At 37.3% G+C, this 21,768-nt stretch overlaps 2 protein-coding genes and 1 long non-coding RNA gene across 3 annotated transcripts; all 3 read left to right on the top strand.

The window, feature by feature from the left end:
* Positions 1-653: 653 nt before the first annotated feature.
* On the top strand, positions 654-3,620 carry LOC113468736 (peroxinectin A-like). Its single transcript, XM_026825857.1, has 3 exons — positions 654-809; positions 1,192-1,354; positions 3,361-3,620. Exons 1-3 carry the CDS (start codon positions 654-656, stop codon positions 3,618-3,620), a joined length of 579 nt encoding a protein of 192 aa, XP_026681658.1.
* A 2,654-nt stretch (positions 3,621-6,274) lies between these two features.
* Positions 6,275-9,279, top strand: LOC113468741 (peroxidase-like). The gene is made up of 3 exons (XM_026825861.1): positions 6,275-6,279; positions 8,361-8,703; positions 9,265-9,279. The coding sequence occupies exons 1-3, from the start codon at positions 6,275-6,277 to the stop codon at positions 9,277-9,279; spliced, it is 363 nt and encodes a 120-aa protein (XP_026681662.1).
* Positions 9,280-9,547: 268 nt separating this feature from the next.
* Positions 9,548-21,214, top strand: LOC113468739. Its single transcript, XR_003392386.1, has 2 exons — positions 9,548-9,759; positions 20,958-21,214. It is a non-coding gene; the product is annotated as an uncharacterized LOC113468739 (long non-coding RNA).
* Positions 21,215-21,768: the final 554 nt, after the last annotated feature.

The following is a 21,768-nucleotide window of genomic DNA, read 5'->3' as shown; positions in this document are numbered from 1 at the left end:
TTACCAGTACTGACGTCTAGAGATTTTTTTTTAAAAAAGGTACAGTTGAAAAAATAATTTAACTACATATAAATAACTGTGCAAATACCTATTCTAATATTTCGATTTACATTATACCTCCTTGGTATCTTACTGAACAAAATCTATACTACTTAACTTTGTTCTCGATCATTTAAAAGTTCTCTTTTTTTAGGCGATTTTCATTCCCTTACCAGTACTGACGTCTAGAGGTGTTTCAAAAAAGAGGTACAGTTGAAAAAATAATTTAACTACATATAAATAACTGTGTAAATACCTATTCTAATATTTCGATTTATATTATACCTACTTGGTATCTTACTGAAGAAAACCTATCTTACTTAACTTTGTTCTCGATCATTTAAAAGTTCTCTTTTTTTAACCTAATTTTTATTAATGAATACCATCAGTCTCGGAGTTTCAGTATAAATACGGGGCCGCGTGAGTGGTGATAATACGACTGTTAGATATTATTTATTTGAAATGAAAAAGATTAGTGGCGTAGTTTCAGTTTAAACCGGGGGCGAAGTGAATATCGTTTTCCTGTAGGACTATTAGGTACTATTCAATTCAAATGAATAAACTTAGTGGCGTAGTTTCAGTTTAAACCGGGGGCGGAGTGAAATATCGTCATAATGACGTCGCGTCCGAACATACAGACGTTTCTGAATCACACGATTCAAATCCGGCACGAGATCATGAGGTTCCAGAGCGTACATCCGAACATCTACGCCATCTATGAGCTGCTGGATGAACTACCCGAGTCAGTGGCGCAGAAAATTCGTGACCATGTCGTCTGCATTGAAGGTAAGAAACTTTAGCCTCTAGCCTTTTAAGCGCTAGATCGCGAGTTCGATTCCCACCTGGGGCAGATTCCATCTTAAACAGATGAGAGCCCTATTTCCCTTTCCTAATGGTGGGTCCAGACTTGTGCAATGCAACGTGCAAAGCAACGTGCAAAGCATTTGTATTGCACGTTGCACGTAAAATCAAATCTGACGAATGCGAACATTTTTCATGTATCCGAGAATTTTTGTACCGATACTCAAAACTAGTAATGGCCTATAGTAGGTACATCATTTGCATTGCATTGCACGATGCTTTGCAAACACGTCCAAACTAGTGCAACGCACATCAAAGACATTCGCCAGAAAACCGCCAACCTCTCGCCAGACTCAGTTTCTCTACAGTGACAATTCAGAGTACGGTCTGGATGTGATTAGTTTAGATATTCAGCGCGGTAGAGATCATGGTCTTCCCGGCTATAATGCGTACAGGAAATTCTGTGGCCTCAAAACAGCCTCTACCTTTGATGATCTTCAGGTAAAGGACCATACGAGATTTTGAATTTAAAGACGAGATTTTTGAAAAGAAAAGGTTCTTTTCTTCTATTTTTGAAAGTGCTTGGACTCTTGTCTTTCGTACTAAACATAGTTTTTTTTTTTTTTTTTATCAAGTTTGATAGACCAAATTGTAACTGGTAAGGTCTTATCGTCCCTAAATCGAAGAGAGAATTAGGACAGGATACGAGAAAGCCAGCCGTTCCGAGAACGAACCTTATCCGTTTTCCGTTTAGGATAAAATCCGCCCCGGGCGGGAATCGAACCCGCGGCCTAGCGCTGAAAAGGCAAATCTGCTTCTTTTCCACCTTGAAGTTCAATTTCATTATACTTAAAATTTAAGTATTATTTAATAAATGTAAATGCAAATGTAAATGCAGTTTCTTTGTGTTATTACGTCACAACTTTGGTGCTCACTGCTGCATTATAAAAAATTATTCAGGTGTTTCATGAATGTTTTATGATATTTCGGTTCAATACAGCCCCGGCATTTTCTTGGGGTGAACATTTCCTTACCACCAAGTTTAAAATCTTTCCAGGATATTGGGGATCTTGAAAAAATGGAGAGAAAACAAGATTATGGGAATCCTGTTCCCAAACCATTTATTTTTGGGTGTACCTGCCTACACAAATTCAAATTATTGTAAACAAACGTAAGTTACACAAGTGTTTGTGTAAATTTGTATAGTTATTTTTCTACCTGTTCCAATATTCTAGGTAGCTGTTTTGCACGTAACCATAGGGCTTCTTAGATAGGTTGGCACAGGTGGTTGTGATATGTCATACACTGCTCATGATACCATCTGAATGCTAAGTAGAGTCATTACCTAGAATTGATGGCTGTTTTCCAATTTGGTGCCTTCTGATCTTTATGGTGCACAAGCCCACAAAAATGGATTTGAAACTTTTAGTGGTTAAAAATAGTATGGGTAAGTAAGTATTAAGTACTCTAGATGAGCTGTCAAACTGCTTTGACTTGGCAGGGCAGAGTGCTAAAATGCTCTATAATCTTTAATACATAATACATTTCCTATAAGTAATACCTATGTCCCATATTTATATTGTACCTATTAAGAGTTGTTGCATTTTATGTGTTACAATGTTGTCCGAGAAGTATACTGTGTCATTTTGAAACCCAAATTTTGGGCAATCTGTAAATAAATTTTATTAATTGTTTCTCTCCCAGTAGTTATTATGGAGTGCAAAATGTAAGTTACAAAGACATATTATCTGCTCAGTACAAACATAGCAGAATAGTTCTGACAAAATCTCAGATTTGTTACTTCTTTAGGAATAGGAAATACATAGGAACCTTGTTCCAATGTTATTACAGACAGGGGAATTGCCATATTGAAATTATTTAAGGCACAAACACCATAGTTGATGTAATATGAGACAAATCTTGTGTAGGCATTTCAGTTCTGACCACCTACCTATCATATTTCTACCACAGTTTCAGCTTGGTTGGATATGGTTACAAAATCATCTTTTTTTCAAACTGCGTAAAAGAAAAAATTGCCTAAAAGAAAAGGATTTTTTCTTTTAAAGTAAAAGAATGTTAGGTAGCTACTAAGCAGTTAGTTTTCATTAAAAAAAAAAGGTTAAAAATAATGAAATTGATCTTTTTTAGACTACAAGAGTACTTATACCTACCTAGTGAAAGAATTTTCACAAGAGTGCTTGGGATAGGTCATGTAAGTACCTACTTATGTACTTATACTCATTAGGTACCTACCCAAGTCCATAGGTAGGTAGGTACTTAAATCGATATTTTTAGATTAAATTGAAGATGACTACACAAGTTCATACCTACCCATGTTGTTATCTCACCTGCCACACCAACTAAATTTACATCTAAGTAGATATCACTTCTTCACTAGATATTTTAGATAGGTGTACCTACCTATGTAATCAAGTGTAAGAATTACATTTTGGAAGCTAATTACCAAAACATTACCCACACCTAACATTACACACGTGACTGCACTGAATAAATAACTAGCTGAAAATAACAAATCTACCATCGCCAAACTGAAATCCCTGTACAAGAAAGTGGACGACATCGATCTAATCGTTGGCGGCATTGCTGAGGTGGCACAAGAAGGCGCCATTGTCGGGCCGACATTCCGATGTATTCTGGCGGAACAGTTTATTAGGACGCGAGCCGGCGATCGGTTCTTCTATGACAACCCCGGGCAACCCAGCTCCTTTACCAAACGTAAGTACCTCCCTGGGATGACGAAAATAACAAAAAGAAACTGAGTAACTAATGTGAACAACCAATTCATTCCTTCCTTATCTGCCTAATTACTTGTTAGAACCCATTCAAATTATTAATTTATTCAGTATTATCATTCCACATTACCACACTTACTCTTTTAGTTTCAATTAAATATGTATAGTTACTTATCTCTGCCCTTATGCTAGGTGTATAAGTGCAAGGTGTTTATTTTAAAACTACCTAAGTAGGTACATCTTAATTTACAATGAACTCAGGTTATAAGGTTATAGCATCTTCCTTTATCTGTTGAATGATGAGTAAGTACCTATACAATACATAATATGTAATACTTACTTACATATTATAACTAGGTACTTATAAGTACATAGTATTATAGGTGTAAGTAGGTACCTATGTAAAGTAATTTAATTCCAACTCACACAATGTAGGTATGTGGCAATGAGGTTCGTGTGCGTGAGTTGTGTCTTCTTACTTTCGTTTCTAACTTCCTGAAACCCAGACCTAGGCTAGGATTAATCTATCTGTATCAAGTCATAGTGAGTACCTATCTATGCACCTCAATGTTGGGTACCAAGCACCTATGTAGTTTGTAGTATGTATAATGGTATTACTTAGATAGTGAGTAGGTACCTCTATGAATTATGTACCTTAATGTTATTATTCTGATAGGTAGGTACTTAAGTAGGTACTTAGTACCTACAACATGTACATACTATGTTAGTAGGAAAGCAGGTGTTTCTCTTCCTCATAACTTGCCTACTTCTAGTTCAATTAGGTACCTACAATCCCTACAAACTTGAGTAGGTACTTGAATAGATTGGTACATAATGTCTAAAGAAGTGAAACGGAAAGTAAATGTTCCTCCCTACAAGTTCCATTGATCTCTGAATTGATAGAAATCATAAGACTTGTCCTCTTGTCTGACTGTATGTCCTTGACTCCTTGTTGAAACAATATGGGGATTAAAATCTGTCCCCCTCTATAGCTCTCTCTACTTTATTGTATCTTGAAGATTCTTCAGTTTAATTACACCAATCAAAATTATAGATACCCAAGTACCCTGAGTTTATGAGTGTACAACACAAAATGCAATAAAATAAAAAGGCATAACTCCAATTTTTAAGGCATACCTATGTACCATTTTTTTTTAGATCCCAATAAAATCCATCACAGAGATATTCAATGGCAATAAATTTAGTACTTGTACAAAGGAGTGTTGGACATAAAAAATTAAAACCTATGGGCTATGGGTTCGAACCAAGTAATAAATTTATTATTTTTATTTTTATCCAGTGTCGAATTGGGTTTGTACTTTTTCAGAGATCTAATTCTCTTTATTTCTAAATCAGAAACGTAGATATCTTGAACGTAAAGGGTGATAGATCCTAATAATAATAATAATAATAATAATTTAATATTTTGGACTTCAACTACTGTACCTACTTGAGTAAGCACTCTCTATAATTTCTATGTATGCCATTTTTGATGGACCAACTAAGAGGTGCCAAGGATCTTAAATCATATATCTTCTGATCAGCAATTGGCGATTCAGGATTGGAATTTCATATTTGTCTATAAAACCTCTCAGTATTTAGGTATGACTACCTTCCGAATGCTGAGAAATCCATAGGATTTTTTCCCAGATGCTTTATCATTATTAGTGCTGGAACTGCTGGTGCTGTAGCTATTTTCAAAGCTTCTCATGCTATTTATTATTTTTGACGATCTTTACGAAAAAAATACATTTGGACAGTTATATTTTTCATGAGAATCATCAATTATGTCCAAAGAATTTTTATTGATTTTTAAGGAGAACTTTTTTTGCGGTGTATACCTAAAATGTAACACGGACCCTACTTGAGATACCATTAGAACTATAGCAGCATCTGTGAATGGTATGTTATGAATAGGAAGTTTGGAACTGTAAAACTTGGGATCCTGAAACTATCTGACAACTGAAATACTGACGGGACTCTTGAGATACCATTAGAACTATAGCAGCATCTGTGAATGGTATGTTATGAATAGGAAGTTTGGAACTGTAAAACTTGGGATCCTGAAGTATCTGACAACTGAAATACTGACGGGACTGAATGACTCAGTATTTATTTTTGAAAAAAACAAGTTTATGTTTTTGACAATTTCTTCCAACATTCTTTTGTGGTTGTGGCTGATGCCGTCTTGGTACATATTTTGTGCCGAGTTTTTTTCCTCTCTTCTTCTTCTTCGTCATTTCCTTTTCCCGACTGGACTGTGGATGACTCATTTATTTTTGAAAAAACAAGTTTATGTTTTTGACAATTTCTTCCAACATTCTTTTGTGGTTGTGGCTGATACCGTCTTGGTACATATTTTGTGCCGAGTTTTTTTCCTCTCTTCTTCTTCTTCTTCGTCATTTCCTTTTCCTCAGCATCTGTGAATGGTATGTTATGAATAGGAAGTTTGGAACTGTAAAACTTGGGATCCTGAAAGTATCTGACAACTGAAATACTGACTGGACTGTGGATGACTCATTTATTTTTGAAAAAACAAGTTTATGTTTTTGACAATTTCTTCCAACATTCTTTTGTAGTCGTGGCTGATACCGTCTTGGTACATATTTTGTGCCGAGTTTTTTTCCTCTCTTCTTCTTCTTCGTCATTTCCTTTTCCTCTAAAATTTATCATCTGCAAACATGAAGTATGACGGCTCCAGTAGTTTATAGTGTTTATTCTGCATAGAGTCCTAAAGAGTATGTGTCAGTGTGTGCGTGGGTTGATCAGTTTGGAGAACATGGTGTTCCTCATCTGCGTAGGTGTAGAAATGTACATAGATTGTAGAATTGTAGATTTAGAGAGAAGTGGAAGTGATTTGTGCGAAGAACATTGCAAATTTACTTTCTACTTCCTAATCAGTCCTAATGTAGTGAAATAACATCATCGATTTAAATACATTTGTGGAAGAAATCCCCTGTGACGGCATTCCAACTCCAATGATGACATAGACAAAAGTTTCCATGGAGGGAAAAACTTTGGATTTGCCTCTTTTATTTTATAACTAGCTTCTACTGCTGTGTAGATGTTGCGAATTCCCTGGATGAACTACCCGAGTCAGTGGCGCAGAAAATTCGTGACCATGTCGTCTGCATTGAAGGTAAGAAACTTTAGCCTCTAGCCTTTTGAGCGCTAGATCGCGAGTTCGATTCCCACCTGGGGCAGATTCCATCTTTAAACAGATTAGAGCCCTATTTCCCTTTCCTAATGTCAACACATTGAAATATCGTTCCATATTTCGTGACCTTAGGAAAGGAAAATAGGCTTAGGTTCGCTCTCGGATCGGGTGGTCTTCTAGCCTGTCCTTCCTTCTCTATTCGCTCTCGGAACAATAAGACCTAGGAAGTTACAGTTCCCTCTATCAAACTTCTTTTTAGGTAAATCCTGTTCATTTCATTTCTATTATTTTTTAACGTTGGATTTTTAGCATGAGAGGGCCAAGCTTCCTAACTTACCAATTAACCATGCCGATTGTAATTTTTACCTAGATGTAGGTACTTAGGTATGAACAAAATTCCTCAGGTACCTACAATGTTTCATAGGTACTTCCACTATAGGTACCTACTTAAGTAGGTATAAACTCTACTGAACAATCTGGACATGGAGATTCATTGATACCATGAAGTTATACATAGATACGCGATTCTCACTCCTCTAGTTCAGTGGTTCCCAATCTCTTTTCTCCTCGGCCTTTTTTTTTTTATTTTTTGAAATTTTGAACGCTTGCGGCCCCTTTGTTATAGGTACATATTTTATGTGCTCTTCCCGGGGGTCTTGAAGACCTTCACGGCACCCTCGATGGCCGCGGACCCCAGTTTGGGAACCCCTGCTCTAGTTAGATACCCAGGCGAATACAGTATCCGTATAGCATACTGACCAAGTGTTTCGGCACACAGGACATGGTCATTAGGCTATTGGATCCGTAAAGACTGATTTTCTGTTCGTATGTTTCATAGCATACATCCCAGGTACTTACGTTTAGTCTTGCACCAGGTTGGTAATCAGTCCATTCTACAGGATCGTCCAAGAAAATCATTCAGATTCAGACACTGTCAGATATTTCAGATTTACTTATATTGTTTGATGGTAATGATATCTGTGATGGTTAAATGGACGAACAGGATTACGTGTATGCAAAGCACACTTATGGGCTTCCAAGTTCCCATTTTTCAAAGAACAGAAGCCCCTATAATATTATTTTTATTTAGCTGTATTAGATCACTGAGTTATCAGGGGGTTCCCAAAAATGGCTCATTTTCTTGTTTTTTGCATTAAAAATCAAAGTGACGACCATTGGTACGATGACGATTTTAGGATGTTTTACCTTACCTAATGCTTTATTAGCTGTGGATTATAATCTACATTGCATCTTTTCGGATTATTTATTATTTTTGACGATCTTTACGAAAAAAATACATTTGGACAGTTATATTTTTCATGAGAATCATCAATTCGCCGGAACGAGTTTGGAGAGTTACGTCTAAAATGTCAAAACACATCGCTTGGATTACCTACACTTTCCACTCAAGATTATCTATTTCCCTCCCCTTTATTCCTATCACAATTGAGCAAGGTCTTTTGATGTAAACCTTATGTATTATTCCGTTGAACCCATAAAATACACGAGACCTTGTTTAGACTGCTGGTTTAAAGGGACTTTTCAGTCTCATTCGAGCAGGATAAAGAAGGCATATTCTATAATCTATATCTTTCCTTGATTCACTGAAGACTTTATAACTTTCCATTTTTCATTTCAGGCGGCAAATACTCGCGTCGTCGCGGTCTAGCCGTATCATCTCGGGCCGGCGGATTCTCGGACCTGTACAACGAGACCGTAGATCCGGCCGTCTCCAATGCCTTTGCCACAGCTGCGGCCAAATTCACCAACTCCCTCATGTCCGGAGACATCGAGCTTGTAGGGGAAGACCGCAGTTCGGAAAATTCGGTGATTGAGCTGCGGAACCATTTTAACGGCCCTGCAGTTATGGAGACCGGCGATAACTTTGATAATCTGGTCCGCGGTCTGGCCACCCAGAGCGGACAGAAGATGGACACCAAATATTCAAAAGCGGTGAGTTTTGAGAACACTAAAAATTTTTAATAAAAGTTTTATTACCTTTAATCGGTAATATTTATTGAATTATAATGTTATATGGTTTCGAAGTTTTTTCGACTCACTTTGATAATCTGGTCCGCGGTCTGGCCACCCAGAGCGGACAGAAGATGGACACCAAATATTCAAAAGCGGTGAGTTTTGAGAACACCAAAATTTTTTAATAAAAGTTTTATTACCTTTAATCGGTAATATTTATTGAATCATAATGTTATATGGTTTCGAAGTTTTTTCGACTCTGTGCTTGGAGTTCGGGGTGCACTCAGCCTCGTGAGGACACATTACCAGTGTAAATTAAGGATACGAGTAAATGAAAATTGATAGTAAAGGAAGCACTTATAGTAATGCTGTGATACCCACAAAAGTTGTGAAAAAACTCTCTGTTTTACCTCAAAGAAAGGATTTATGATTATTTGACTTGAAATTAGCAAAATAAGTTCGAATCCCACTGGTATATATTTTTTCTTCTTCTTTTTCTAGACCATATATTTTACTTATTCTTTCCTATCTGAATTCCAGGTGACTCAGTTCTGATACCCACAAAAGTTGTGAAAAAACTCTCTGTTTTACCTCAAAGAAAGGATTTATGATTATTTGACTTGAAATTAGCAAAATAAGTGCGAATCCCACTGGTATATATATATTTCTTTTTCTTCTTTTTCTAGACCATATATTTTACTTATTCTTTCCTATCTGAATTCCAGGTGACTCAGTTTATTCAAAATGGCCGCGTCGTCGTGTTTCGTAAAAATTTTGTTTACATTTTTTCCCCAGTTTGTTTCTGCATTGAGTTGTGATAAGGTGGTGCGCGGGCGAAAGTTTTTATCAAGTTATTTCTGCAGCAAATTTAATTGAATTATCTATTTATTTCTGTTGGAAAAAAAAAGTATTTCTACTTTCCGTTTTCCTCCTGTTTTAATATTTTTTATCCGTTCACCTGTCTGTTTTTAATCGCCAAACGCAAGTTGGTTTCAAAGTGTTTTTTTGTGGAATTTTGAGGACACTTTCTTCTGGGTAGGTGTTTCAAATTATTCAGGTGTTTCATGAATGTTTTATGATATTTCGGTTCAATACAGCCCCGGCATTTTCTTGGGGTGAACATTTCCTTACCATCAAGCTTAAAATCTTTCCAGGATATTAGATATTAGGGATCTTGAAAAAATGGAGAGAAAACAAGATATGGGAATCCTGTTCCCAAACCATTTATTTTTGGGTCTACCTGCCTACACAAATTCAAATTATTGTAAACAAACATAAGTTACACAAGTGTTTGTGTAAGTTTGTGTAGGTATTTTTCTACCTGTTCCAGTATTCTAGGTAGCTGTTTTGCACATAACCATAGGGCTTCTTAGATAGGTTGGCACAGGTGGTTGTGATATGTCATAAACTGCTCATGATACCATCTGAATGCTAAGTAGAGTCAATACCTAGAACTGATGGCTGTTTTCCAATTTGGTGCCTTCTGATCTTTATGGTGCACAAGTCCACAAAAATGGATTTGAAACTTTTATTGGTTAAAAATAGTATGGGTAAGTATTAGGTACCCTAGATGAGTTGTCAAACTGCTTTGACTTGGCAGGGCAGAGTGCTAAAATGCTCTATAATCTTCCTATAAGAAATACGTCCCATATTTATATTGTACCTATGAAGAGTTGTTGCATTTCATCACCTGCCACATCAACTAAATTTACATCTAAATAAAATAGCATTTTGAACACACCAGTTCCAATGGATCACCGAAGTTAAGCAACGTTGCTCGTTGTTGGTATCCGGATGGGTGTTCTTCTGGGTCAATCGTGTGCTGCTAGCTTTTCCCGGCCCTACTCAGACTGGAGGATGTTAGTAAGAGTGGGCGGGTATCTTGTTGCCGAATGGAGGGTGAAACCCCCGTCCTTTAAAGACCTTAGCCGTTATACAGTGACGTTTACTCCGTAGGTACTTATTTAATGTCTGGTTGCTCCAATACTCCCTCTCTTGAGGGAAGTGTGTACCAGAAAAAAAGCTACTATTTCAAATACATTGACTTTGGAGGCGAGGAACATTGGAAGCTTTCAGCGAATGACCGAAACGATTTTGCTCACAGTTTCTTTTCTGTGTTTATCCAGAAATATTAGGCAAGAGATATTATTTTACATTGAAATGGGGGTCTTTTCTGACGAAATTCCTGTCTGCGGAGTCCACAGTATGTAGAACTATTGCACCCCTATCAGGCAAGAGATCAGCAGAACTTTTCCATCGCCACTAATTGCAGTGTACCTAGTTGCCTATCTTAAGAACCTGCCACGGTCCACAAACCAATAATGTTCGTGTTGCTATGGTTACCACGCAGGTACTGTTCTTAATGACTTCTTAAGATAATGATAAGGCTCTTTCTATCAGAATGAGATACTATTGTGGTCGAGGTCAACAACTGAATGCTCTACCACCGAACCCTGAGCGAAGGCATACCCTAAAAAGCACTGCAAAATTTGAGACTGTTTGATAAAAAGACAAATTTCTGTAAAAGAAAGGCCCTGTTTTTCTCAGACTTTACCCCGGTAAGTATAGTGACAAGGGTGTCCATTATTCGAGCCTCTGTCCATTGACGTTTTTGATCTAGGAAAGTTCAAACTAGAAAGAACTTCTTTGCAAAAGTCAAGCCAATTTGGTCTTCACAGATTCTGTGAAAATTGTTAGTAGCAAAAATTTTGGACCAAGCATTTACTTGCCATTAAGACATCAGTCAGTGTTCTTGTATCATCTCTTCCTACCTACTTGGACTGTACTAAGGTACTTTTACTGTACTAAGCATAAGTACCTACTTACCTACACATTATAGTCAGGTATCTAGAAGCACTTACTTCGAGATCTATGGAGTATTCTTAGATCTATCTAGTAAGAATGCTAGAGATATATTGGTATGATTACCGGTCTAATTAGTACCGTGACAACGATCTCGGCCCTCTCCATACAGGGTGTATAGATAACTTTTGTTACACTTGTGTTCTTCTCTAGAAGAAATAATGGAGAGTGTTTTCCCGCCTGGAGTGGATATTATCCTAGGTAGATAAGGTTCGTTCTCGGAACGGCTGGCTTTTTCCTATCCTTTCTTCCTTCTTTCTTCGCTTTCGGTACGATGAGATTTCGTCAGTTATAGTTCCGTCTATCGACGAAACCTATACCGAGGCAGGTTAAGGACTTCGGCTGATGACCAAGCGAGCATTTTGACCACTACGCCATCCTTACCTACTCTGTAGGGTGTGTGGAGGACCTGAGGCAACAGTCCTGTCAGAAAGGTCTGGACTGTGCAAGCCAAACCTCTCCGGTGACCGTAATTTATCAGTCCTAGTCCTATATCACCCAGTAATTCTGTATACTATGTCCGTTCTTTACCGTATGAACGCCGACATTGCAATCAAGATACTCGAGAAACTCGAGAGATAAAAGTAAGCTATGTGGCATTACAATCGGTAATGAGAAGATAATTGCTCGCTATCTGTAACTAGATAACATTACACTTACCTGGTAGGTAAATAAGTAAGTAGATAGGTAAGAAATATTCATTGCAAAACTGACATTACCTCCTCAGCGTAGTAGAGTATTAGACGAAATATTTACAGTCATTTGATGAAAGTCTCCAACTTCAGTTCTTCACATAGACTTTTACCTACAGGCCTGTAACTAGATAACATTACACTTACCTGGTAGGTAATTAAGTAAGTAGATATGTAGGTAAGAAATATTTATTGCAAAACTGACATTACCTCCTCAGCGTAGTAGAGTATTAGACGAAATAGTTACAGTCATTCGATGAAAGTCTCCAACGTCAGTTCTTCATAGACTTTTACCTACAGGCTTAATTTATTATGCATCTCTGCAAAGATATTTTTTGCTAGTAATCTCAATTATCTCATACAAAAAGACTTAATAATCGGGTCCATTAAACAATTAAATGTATACCCTGTAATTATAGACCCAACCTCAGGCTGTATTGCAGTGATCACTGATCGCGCTGATGGTCGTCAGATCTAGAGGTTAGTGATTTGAGTCCAAGTCGTGTCGAAAATTTAGTGTACTGTTGTGCTTGAGGAACGACATTTGTGACCAGCAATCATGCTTAACACGATTAAAATACCTATGTACATACCTTGCTTAAATAATAATAATAATAATAATAATAATAATAATAATAATAATAATAATAATAATAATAATAATAATAATAATAATAATAATAATAATAATAATAATAATAATAATAATAATAATAATAATAATAATAATAATAATAATAATAATAATAATAATAATAATAATAATAATAATAATAATAATAATAATAATAATAATAATAATAATAATAATAATAATTTGATATTTTGGACTTCAACTACTGTACCTACTTGAGTAAGCACTGTCTATAATTTCTATGTATGCCATTTTTGATGGACCAACTAAGAGGCGCCAAGGATCTTAAATCATATCTTCTGATCAGCAATTGGCGATTCAGGATTGGAATTTCATATTTGTCTATATAACCTCTCAGTATTTAGGTATGACTATCTTCTGAATGCTGAGAAATCCGTAGGATTTTTTCCCAGATGCTTTATCATTATTAGTGCTGGAACTGCTGGTGCTGTAGCTATTTTCAAAGATTCTCATGCTATTGCTATGACCATTCTCTGTGGATCCGATCTTGAGATACCATTAGAACTATAGCAGCATCTGTGAATGGTATGTTATGAATAGGAAGTTTGGAACTGTAAAACTTGGGATCCTGAAAGTATCTGACAACTGAAATACTGACTGGACTGTGGATGACTCATTTATTTTTGAAAAAACAAGTTTATGTTTTTGACAATTTCTTCCAACATTCTTTTGTGGTTGTGGCTGATACCGTCTTGGTACATATTTTGTGCCGAGTTTTTTTCCTCTCTTCTTCTTCTTCTTCGTCATTTCCTTTTCCTCTAAAATTTATCATCTTCAAACATGAAGTATGACGGCTCCGGTAGTTTATAGTGTTTATTCTGCATAGAGTCCTAAAGAGTATGTGTCAGTGTGTGCGTGGGTTGATTAGTTTGGAGAACATGGTGTTCCTCATCTGCGTAGGTGTAGAAATGTACATAGATTGTAGAATTGTAGATTTAGAGAGAAGTGGAAGTGATTTGTGCGAATAACATTGCAAATTTACTGTCTACTTCCTAATGTAGTGAATTAACATCATCGATTTAAATATATTTGTGGAAGAAACCCCCTGTGACGGCATTCCAACTACAATGATGACATAGACAAAAGTTTCCATTTAGGGAAAAACTTTCGATTTGCCTATTTTTATAACTAGCTTCTACTGCTGTGTAGATGTTGCGAATTCCTAGAAATGTAGAAATATGATGATTAGAATTTAGATAAGTGTACCTATTACCTATGATTTGGAGTAGAAGAATAAAACAGGCTAAACTTTAGATGGAAAGTGGCAAATTCAATGGTCTTTTACGCCATCGCCAGATCGCCATCCCCCCTAAAATCACCTAATCCTTCTGAGCAAATACATCGAAGTTGAAAACACAGTCAGGACTCAGGCTATTAGCTGTCAGGGACCGACCGGTTTTTTTCGATTCTAAGCACATGGAAACAAAGTAGCCAAAATTCCTCTATTATAATGATCTGTAGCTTTGGTGGAACATCAAAGACTGCAAAGAGCCGTACATGTGTTCTGTGTGCTATCTATTGTTTTTCCGCGGGTTATCTTGTACCTACGCTTTGAACTGAGAACAAACAATGAGCTCAGAGCCATACAATAGATATTAGGTACAGGGTGATCATAAAGTATTTGTCCGATCCTGAAATTAATCCTACTACTTAGTCCTAAACACATGAATCCACACATAGGAATCTCCTTAGAAAAGTCCCCCATGCTATTTTTGGTGATAAGGGGAAAAGGAACTACGTGTCCCAACTTATGTATTTCATTATCCCAAGTGACATTCGAGAAATCCTGCTCCAGAAAAGACTTTATAAACACCCCGTATGTGTACAAGCACTTGTAGCAAATTGGTGCGCCCATTTTGTTTGGTGATTAATTACTGAATGAGTCTACTATGCATAGTTCTGGAGTTTTGGTGCCATGTGTAGCCAGGATAGGTCTGAAGTCAGAAGGGACCCTCTGTGAGTCTGTGTTATTATAAAGCTCAGACACGAAACCCATTCGGTAGGTATAGGCTTTTTGTTTTGCCATGATTGCTATGGCTCGAGAATCCAAATTTCGCTTGAAATGAATTTGGCAAATTAAAACTTTGGAAAAACACAGTGCCCACGTATCTTTAGGAAAGTTCAACTTTAATCGGCCTGCCGCAACACAATGTTCATTTGGTGAACAATCCTAATCAAAAGCACACGTATAGTTCTGGAGTTTTGGTGCCATGTGTAGCCAGGATAGGTCTGAAGTCAGAAGGGACCCTCTGTGAGTCTGTGTTATTATAAAGCCCAGACACGAAACCCATTCGGTAGGTAGGCTTTTTGTTTTGCCATGATTGCTATGGCTCGAGAATCCAAATTTCGCTTGAAATGAATTTGGCAAATTAAAACTTTGTCTGGAAAAACACAGTGCCCACGTATCTTTTGGAAGGTTCAACTTTAATCGGCCTGCCGCAACACTGTTCATATGGTGAACATTCCTAATCAAAAGCACACAAATGACTACAAAAGAGCGTATAACTATTTACGTTACGTGGATATGATGCTGAAATTTTCAACGATAACTGATGCCATAAGGCCAGCCACTCACTATCAGGTACACCTGAACAGATCCGCCTGTCAGGTCTACCTGATTGTGATTGGTTGGCCTAAAGAACTCTTCCCGCCCTCCTAGGTTCATTTTTAGAAGTCGGGTAGAACGGACTGACGCTTGGTATCAGACTGCGAATTCCTAGAAATATGATGATTAGAATTTAGATAAGTGTACCTATGATTTGGAGTAGAAGAATAAAACAGGCTAAACTTTAGATGGAAAGTGGCAAATTCAATGGTCTTTTACGCTCCCCCCCCTAAAATCGCCTAATCCTTCTGAGCAAATACATCGAAGTTGAAAACACAGTTAGGACTCAGGCTTTTAGCTGTCTGGGACCGACCGGTTTTTTTCGATTCTAAGCACATGGAAACAAAGTAGCCAAAATTCCTCTATTATAATGATCTGTAGCTTTATGGTGGAACAGCAAAGACTACAAAGAACCATGGTGTACATGTGTTCTGTGTGCTATCTATTGTTTTTCCGCGGGTTATCTCGTACCTACGCTTTGAACTGAGAACAAACAATGAGCTCAGACCCATACAATCGATATAGGTACAGGGTGATCATAAAGTATTTGTCCGATCCTGAAATGAATCCTACTAGTCCTAAACACATGAATCCGTACATAGGAATCTCCTTAGAAAAGTCCCCCATGCTATTTTTGGTGATAAGGGGAAAAGGAACTACGTGTCCCAACTTATGTATTTCATTATCCCAAGTGACATTCGAGAAATCCTGCTCCAGAAAAGACTTTATAAACACCCCGTATGTGTACAAGCACTTGTAGCAAATTGGTGCGCCCATTTTGTTTGGTGATTAATTACTGAATGAGTCTACTATGCATAGTTCTGGAGTTTTGGTGCCATGTGTAGCCAGGATAGGTCTGAAGTCAGAAGGGACCCTCTGTGAGTCTGTGTTATTATAAAGCTCAGACACGAAACCCATTCGGTAGGTATAGGCTTTTTGTTTTGCCATGATTGCTATGGCTCGAGAATCCAAATTTCGCTTGAAATGAATTTGGCAAATTAAAACTTTGGAAAAACACAGTGCCCACGTATCTTTAGGAAAGTTCAACTTTAATCGGCCTGCCGCAACACAATGTTCATTTGGTGAACAATCCTAATCAAAAGCACACCAAATGACTACAAAAGAGCGTATAACTATTTACGTTACGTGGATATGATGCTGAAATTTTCAACGATAACTGATGCTATAAGGCCAGCCACTCACTATCAGGTACACCTGATCAGATCCGCCTGTCAGGTCTACCTGATAGTGATTGATTGGCCTAAAGAACTGTGTTCGGACTCTTCCCGCCCTCCTAGGTTCATTTTTAGAAGTCGGGTAGAACGGACTGACGCTTGGTATCAGACTCCACTTCAAGTGGTGATTACTGATTAAGTGATTGTGATTACTTTCCATTCAGGAGCCTATTATTAAACACATCAGTTCCTATGTATGACTGTATGAGTCAATATCTTTAATATTCGGTACGCGTACGTTAGGCAAAACTCAAAGAGATTGTATGTGTGTGTGAGTGGCATTGAGGATTCCTATGACTGTATGGAGCTATGGGGTACTTACGTTTAGTCTTGCACCAGGTTGGTAATCAGTCCATTCTACAGGATCGTCCAAGAAAATCATTCAGATTCAGACACTGTCATATATTTCAGATTTATATATATTGTTTGATGATAATGATAACTGTGATGGTTAAATGGACGAACAGGATTACGTGTATGCAAAGCACACTTCTTATGGGCTTCCAAGTTCCCATTTTTCAAAGAACAGAAGCCCCTATAATATGATTTTTATTTAGCTGTAGATCACTGAGTTATCGGGGGGTTTTCAAAAATGGCTCATTTTCTTGTTTTTTACATTAAAAATCAAAGTGACGACCATTGGTACGATGACGATTATAGGATGTTTTACCTTACCTAATGCTTTATTAGCTGTGGATTATAATCTACATTGGATATTTCTTCCTGTGGCCACTTATGTAGGAATGTTTCGAATTTTCGCAGGAATCTTATTGTGTGGAACACCCTGTATATTCAGGAATTGGATATTTCTTCCTGTGGCCACTTATGTAGGAATGTTTCGAATTTTCGCAGGAATCTTATTGTGTGGAACACCCTGTATATTCAGTTATTCAGGCCTATGGTCTATCTGACTAGAGTTGAGAGAAACCTTTATGTTTCAACTCGGAATATGGAGTAAGACTTCTACGCTGTGTTTTACTGTTAATTAAATTATCTTTGCTATCATACTGGATGCCTTGGATTACCATGGAGTCATACTACTCATAGACTTTCTTATGTAGGTTTTAAGTATTCTTTCTTCTTTCACAGATGTGGACTATATTGGTCTATGGGCCATGGGTCTTATCTAAGTCTATGAGTGGCACAGTTACCCCATGGAGTCATACTACTCATAGACTTTCTTATGTAGGTTTTAAGTATTCTTTCTTCTTTCACAGATGTGGACTATATTGGTCTATGGACCATGGGTCTTATCTAAGTCTATGAGTGGCACAGTTACCTATTTCGCCCGCGGCAATAGCATTTTGAACACACCAGTTCCAATGGATCACCGAAGTTAAGCAACGTTGCTCGTTGTTGGTATCCGGATGGGTGTTCTTCTGGTCAATCGTGTGCTGCTAGCTTTTCCCGGCCCTACTCAGGCTGGAGGAGGTTAGTAAGAGTGGGCGGGTATCTTGTCGCCGAATGGAGGGTGAAACCCCCGTCCTTTAAAGACCTTAGCCGTTATACAGTGACGTTTACTCCGTAGGTACTTATTTAATGTCTGGTTGCTCCAATACTCCCTCTCTTGAGGGAAGTGTGTACCAGAAAAAAAGCTACTATTTCAAATACATTGAGAACACCCTGTATATCCTAATGATCTGCAGTGTACCTAGTTGCCTATCTTAAGAACCTGCCACGGTCCACAAACCAATAATGTTCGTGTTGCTATGGTTACCACGCAGGTACTGTTCTTAATGACTTCTTAAGATAATGATAAGGCTCTTTCTATCAGAATGAGATACTATTGTGGCCGAGGTCAACAACTGAATGCTCTACCACCTAACCCTGAGCGAAGGCATACCCTAAAAATCTGGTGTGAACATCACACGACTTTCCTTATCCTATTAAATGATGCTTGTTTTTATGTTCTATATTAACTTTTACAATATCTCTAACCGTTTAGTCGGTATAGCTGAAAACCGCCAAAAAGCGGTCAAAATACCGCCAACCGCAGCACCTATCCCAACCAAACGTTTTGAGTTGCATCCTTGTCACATTTGTAAACTCCATACCAAATTTCAAGTCTCTAGCTCATACCGTTCCCGAGATATTGTTAAATTACACCGAAAACCGCCAAAAAGCGGTAAAATGCCGCCAACCGTTGCACCGGTCTTAACCAAAAGTTTCGTGTTGCATCCTTGTCACATTTGACATCTACATACCTAACATACCAAATTTCAACTCTCTAGCTCTTACCGTTTTTGAGATATTTTGTTTACAGACAGACAGACACAGAGACACACACACGGACCAATGGCTGAAACTTTGGATTTAGGCTCTAGGGACCTCAAAACGTGTTTTGGCACTAAAATCTGACCATCGAAAATTTGACCCGATTACATTACTTTCCTTCCTATAGGATAAGGAAAGTAAAAAACAAATTTCTGAAAAAGAAAGGCCCTGATGTTTTTCCCAGACTTTACCCCTGTAAGTATAGTAACAAGGGTGTCCATTATTCGAACCTCTGTCCATTGACGTTTTTGATCTAGGAAAGTTCACACTAGAAAGAACTTCTTTGCAAAAGTCAAGCCAATTTGGTCTTCACAGATTCTGTGAAAATTGTTAGTAGCAAAAATTTTGGACTAAGCATTTACTTGCCATTAAGACATCAGTCAGTGTTCTTGTATCATCTCTTCCTACCTACTTTTACTGTACTAAGGTACTTTTACTGTACTAAGCATAAGTACAGCCAGGTATCTAGAAGTACTTACTTCGAGATCTATGGAGTGTTCTTAGATACTCATAGATCTATCTTGTAAGAATGCTAGAGATATATTGGTATGATTACGGGTCTAATTAGTACCGTGACAAAGATCTCGGCCCTCTCCATACAGGGTGTATAGATAACTTTTGTTACACTTGTGTTCTTTTCTCGAAGGAATAATGGAGAGTGTTTTCCCGCCTGGAGCGGATATTATCCTAGGCAGATAAGGTTCGTTCTCGGAACGGCTGGCTTTTTCCTATCCTGTCTTTCTTCTCTCTTCGCATTCGGTACGATAAGATCTTAGCAGTTGCAGTTCCCTCTATCAAACCTCTTGATGAAAAAAGTGTGGTTCGTGTGCGTGAGTTGTGTCTTCTTACTTTCGTTTCTAACTTCCTGAAACCCAGACCTAGGCTAGGATTAATCTAGCTGTATCAATTCATAGTGAGTACCTACCTATGCACCTCAATGTTGGGTACCAAGCACCTATGTAGTTTGTAGTATGTATAATGGTATTACTTAGATAGTGAGAGGAACCTATGAATTATGTACCTTAATGTTATTATTCTGATAGGTAGGTACTTAAGTACTTAGTACCTACAACATATACATACTATGTTAGTGGGGAAGCAGGTGTTTCTCTTCCTCGTAACTTGCCTACTTCTAGTTCAATTAGGTACCTACATACCTACAATCCCTACAAACTTGAGTAGGTACTTGAATAGATTGGTACATAGTGTCTAAAGAAGTGAAACGGAAAGTAAATGTTCCTCCCTACAAGTTCCAAGTATTGATCTCTGAATTGATAGAAATCATAGGACTTGTCCTCTTGTCTGACTGAATGTCCTTGACTCCTCGTTGAAACAATATGGGGATTAAATCTGTCCCCCTCTATAGCTCTCTCTACTTTATTGTATCTTGAAGATTTTTCAGTTTAATTACACCAATCAAAATTATAGATACCCAAGTACCCTAAGTTTATGAGTGTACAACACAAAATGCAATAAAATAAAAAGGCATATCTCCAATTTTTAAGGCATACCTATCTACCATTTTTTTTAGATCCCAATAAAATCCATCACAGAGATATTCAATGGCAATAAATTTAGTGCTTCTACAAAGGAGTGTTGGACATAAAAAATTAAAACCTATGGGCCATGGGTTCGAACCAAGTAATAAATTTATTATTTTTATTTTTACCCAGTGTCGAATTGGGTTTGTACTTTTTCAGAGATCTAATTCTCTTTATTTCTAAATCAGAAATGTAAATATCTTGAACGTAGAGGGTGATAGATCTCTTAAGAACCTAGCTTGAAATATCAGAAAAATGATAATAAACTTGACAATTTATAATGTTTCTTCGAATTAGTCCTATCCCAGCAGAACAAACAAGGTATATTTTATTCCATTCTAATTTGATTCTTTTATCTGACTGTTGCAGGTGACAGAGGCAACCTGTGATTTTCAAGAAATTAATAAATTTTAATTAATAATAGGTATCAGTGTCGACGAGTAGGTAACCAAAATGGGTAATCAAGAGACTTGTCAGTGACAATAAGATTAACCCTTAGGTACCCCTAGTGATTTTAATTGTAAATAAATTCTAGATCAGTGCTGGTGTGTGCTCAATTAAACAGGAGCCCGAGCGTTGATACGCCTAGTAATTTTCATTTTAGATTTGAACACAAGAACACTGAAATTTGTTTCAATTTCAAATGAATTACAACAGTGTCGTTGCTATCTTAATTTAAACAGTGTGCGTTAGGGAGGATACTAATAGGGTGTTGATACGCCTAGTAATTTTCATTTTAGATTTGAACACAAGAACACTGAAATTTGTTTCAATTTCAAATGAATTACAACAGTGCCGTTGCTAGCTTAATTTAAACAGCGTTTTGTGTGTGCGTTAGGGAGGATACTAACTCCTAATTTTTATTAATGAATACCATCAGTCTCGGAGTTTCAGTATAAATACGGGGCCGCGTGAGTGGTGATAATACGACTGTTAGATACTATTTATTTGAAATGAAAAAGATTATTGGCGTAGTTTCAGTTTAAACCGGGGGCGGAGTGAATATCGTTTTCCTGTAGGACTATTACTTAGGTACTATTTAATTCAAATGAATAAAATTAGTGGCGTAGTTTCAGTTTAAACCGGGGGCGGAGTGAATATCGTTTTCCTGTAGGACTATTAGGTACTATTTAATTCAAATGAATAAAATTAGTGGCGTAGTTTCAGTTTAAACCGGGGG

The sequence above is a fragment of the Diaphorina citri genome, unplaced genomic scaffold (assembly GCF_000475195.1).
Source record: "Diaphorina citri unplaced genomic scaffold, Diaci psyllid genome assembly version 1.1 scaffold830, whole genome shotgun sequence".
NCBI lineage: Eukaryota > Metazoa > Arthropoda > Insecta > Hemiptera > Psyllidae > Diaphorina > Diaphorina citri.
This window is presented reverse-complemented; position numbering and strand designations above follow the sequence as displayed.

Excerpts from the sequence above, each read along its gene's own strand:
- LOC113468736 (XM_026825857.1), top strand. The coding sequence starts at position 654 with ATGACGTCGCGTCCGAACATACAGACGTTTCTGAATCACACGATTCAA. Across the intron at positions 810-1,191 it reads CGCAGAAAATTCGTGACCAT|ACTCAGTTTCTCTACAGTGA; the intron begins GTCGTCTGCATT and ends ACCTCTCGCCAG. Across the intron at positions 1,355-3,360 it reads TCTTCAGGTAAAGGACCATA|CTGAAAATAACAAATCTACC; the intron begins CGAGATTTTGAA and ends ATAAATAACTAG.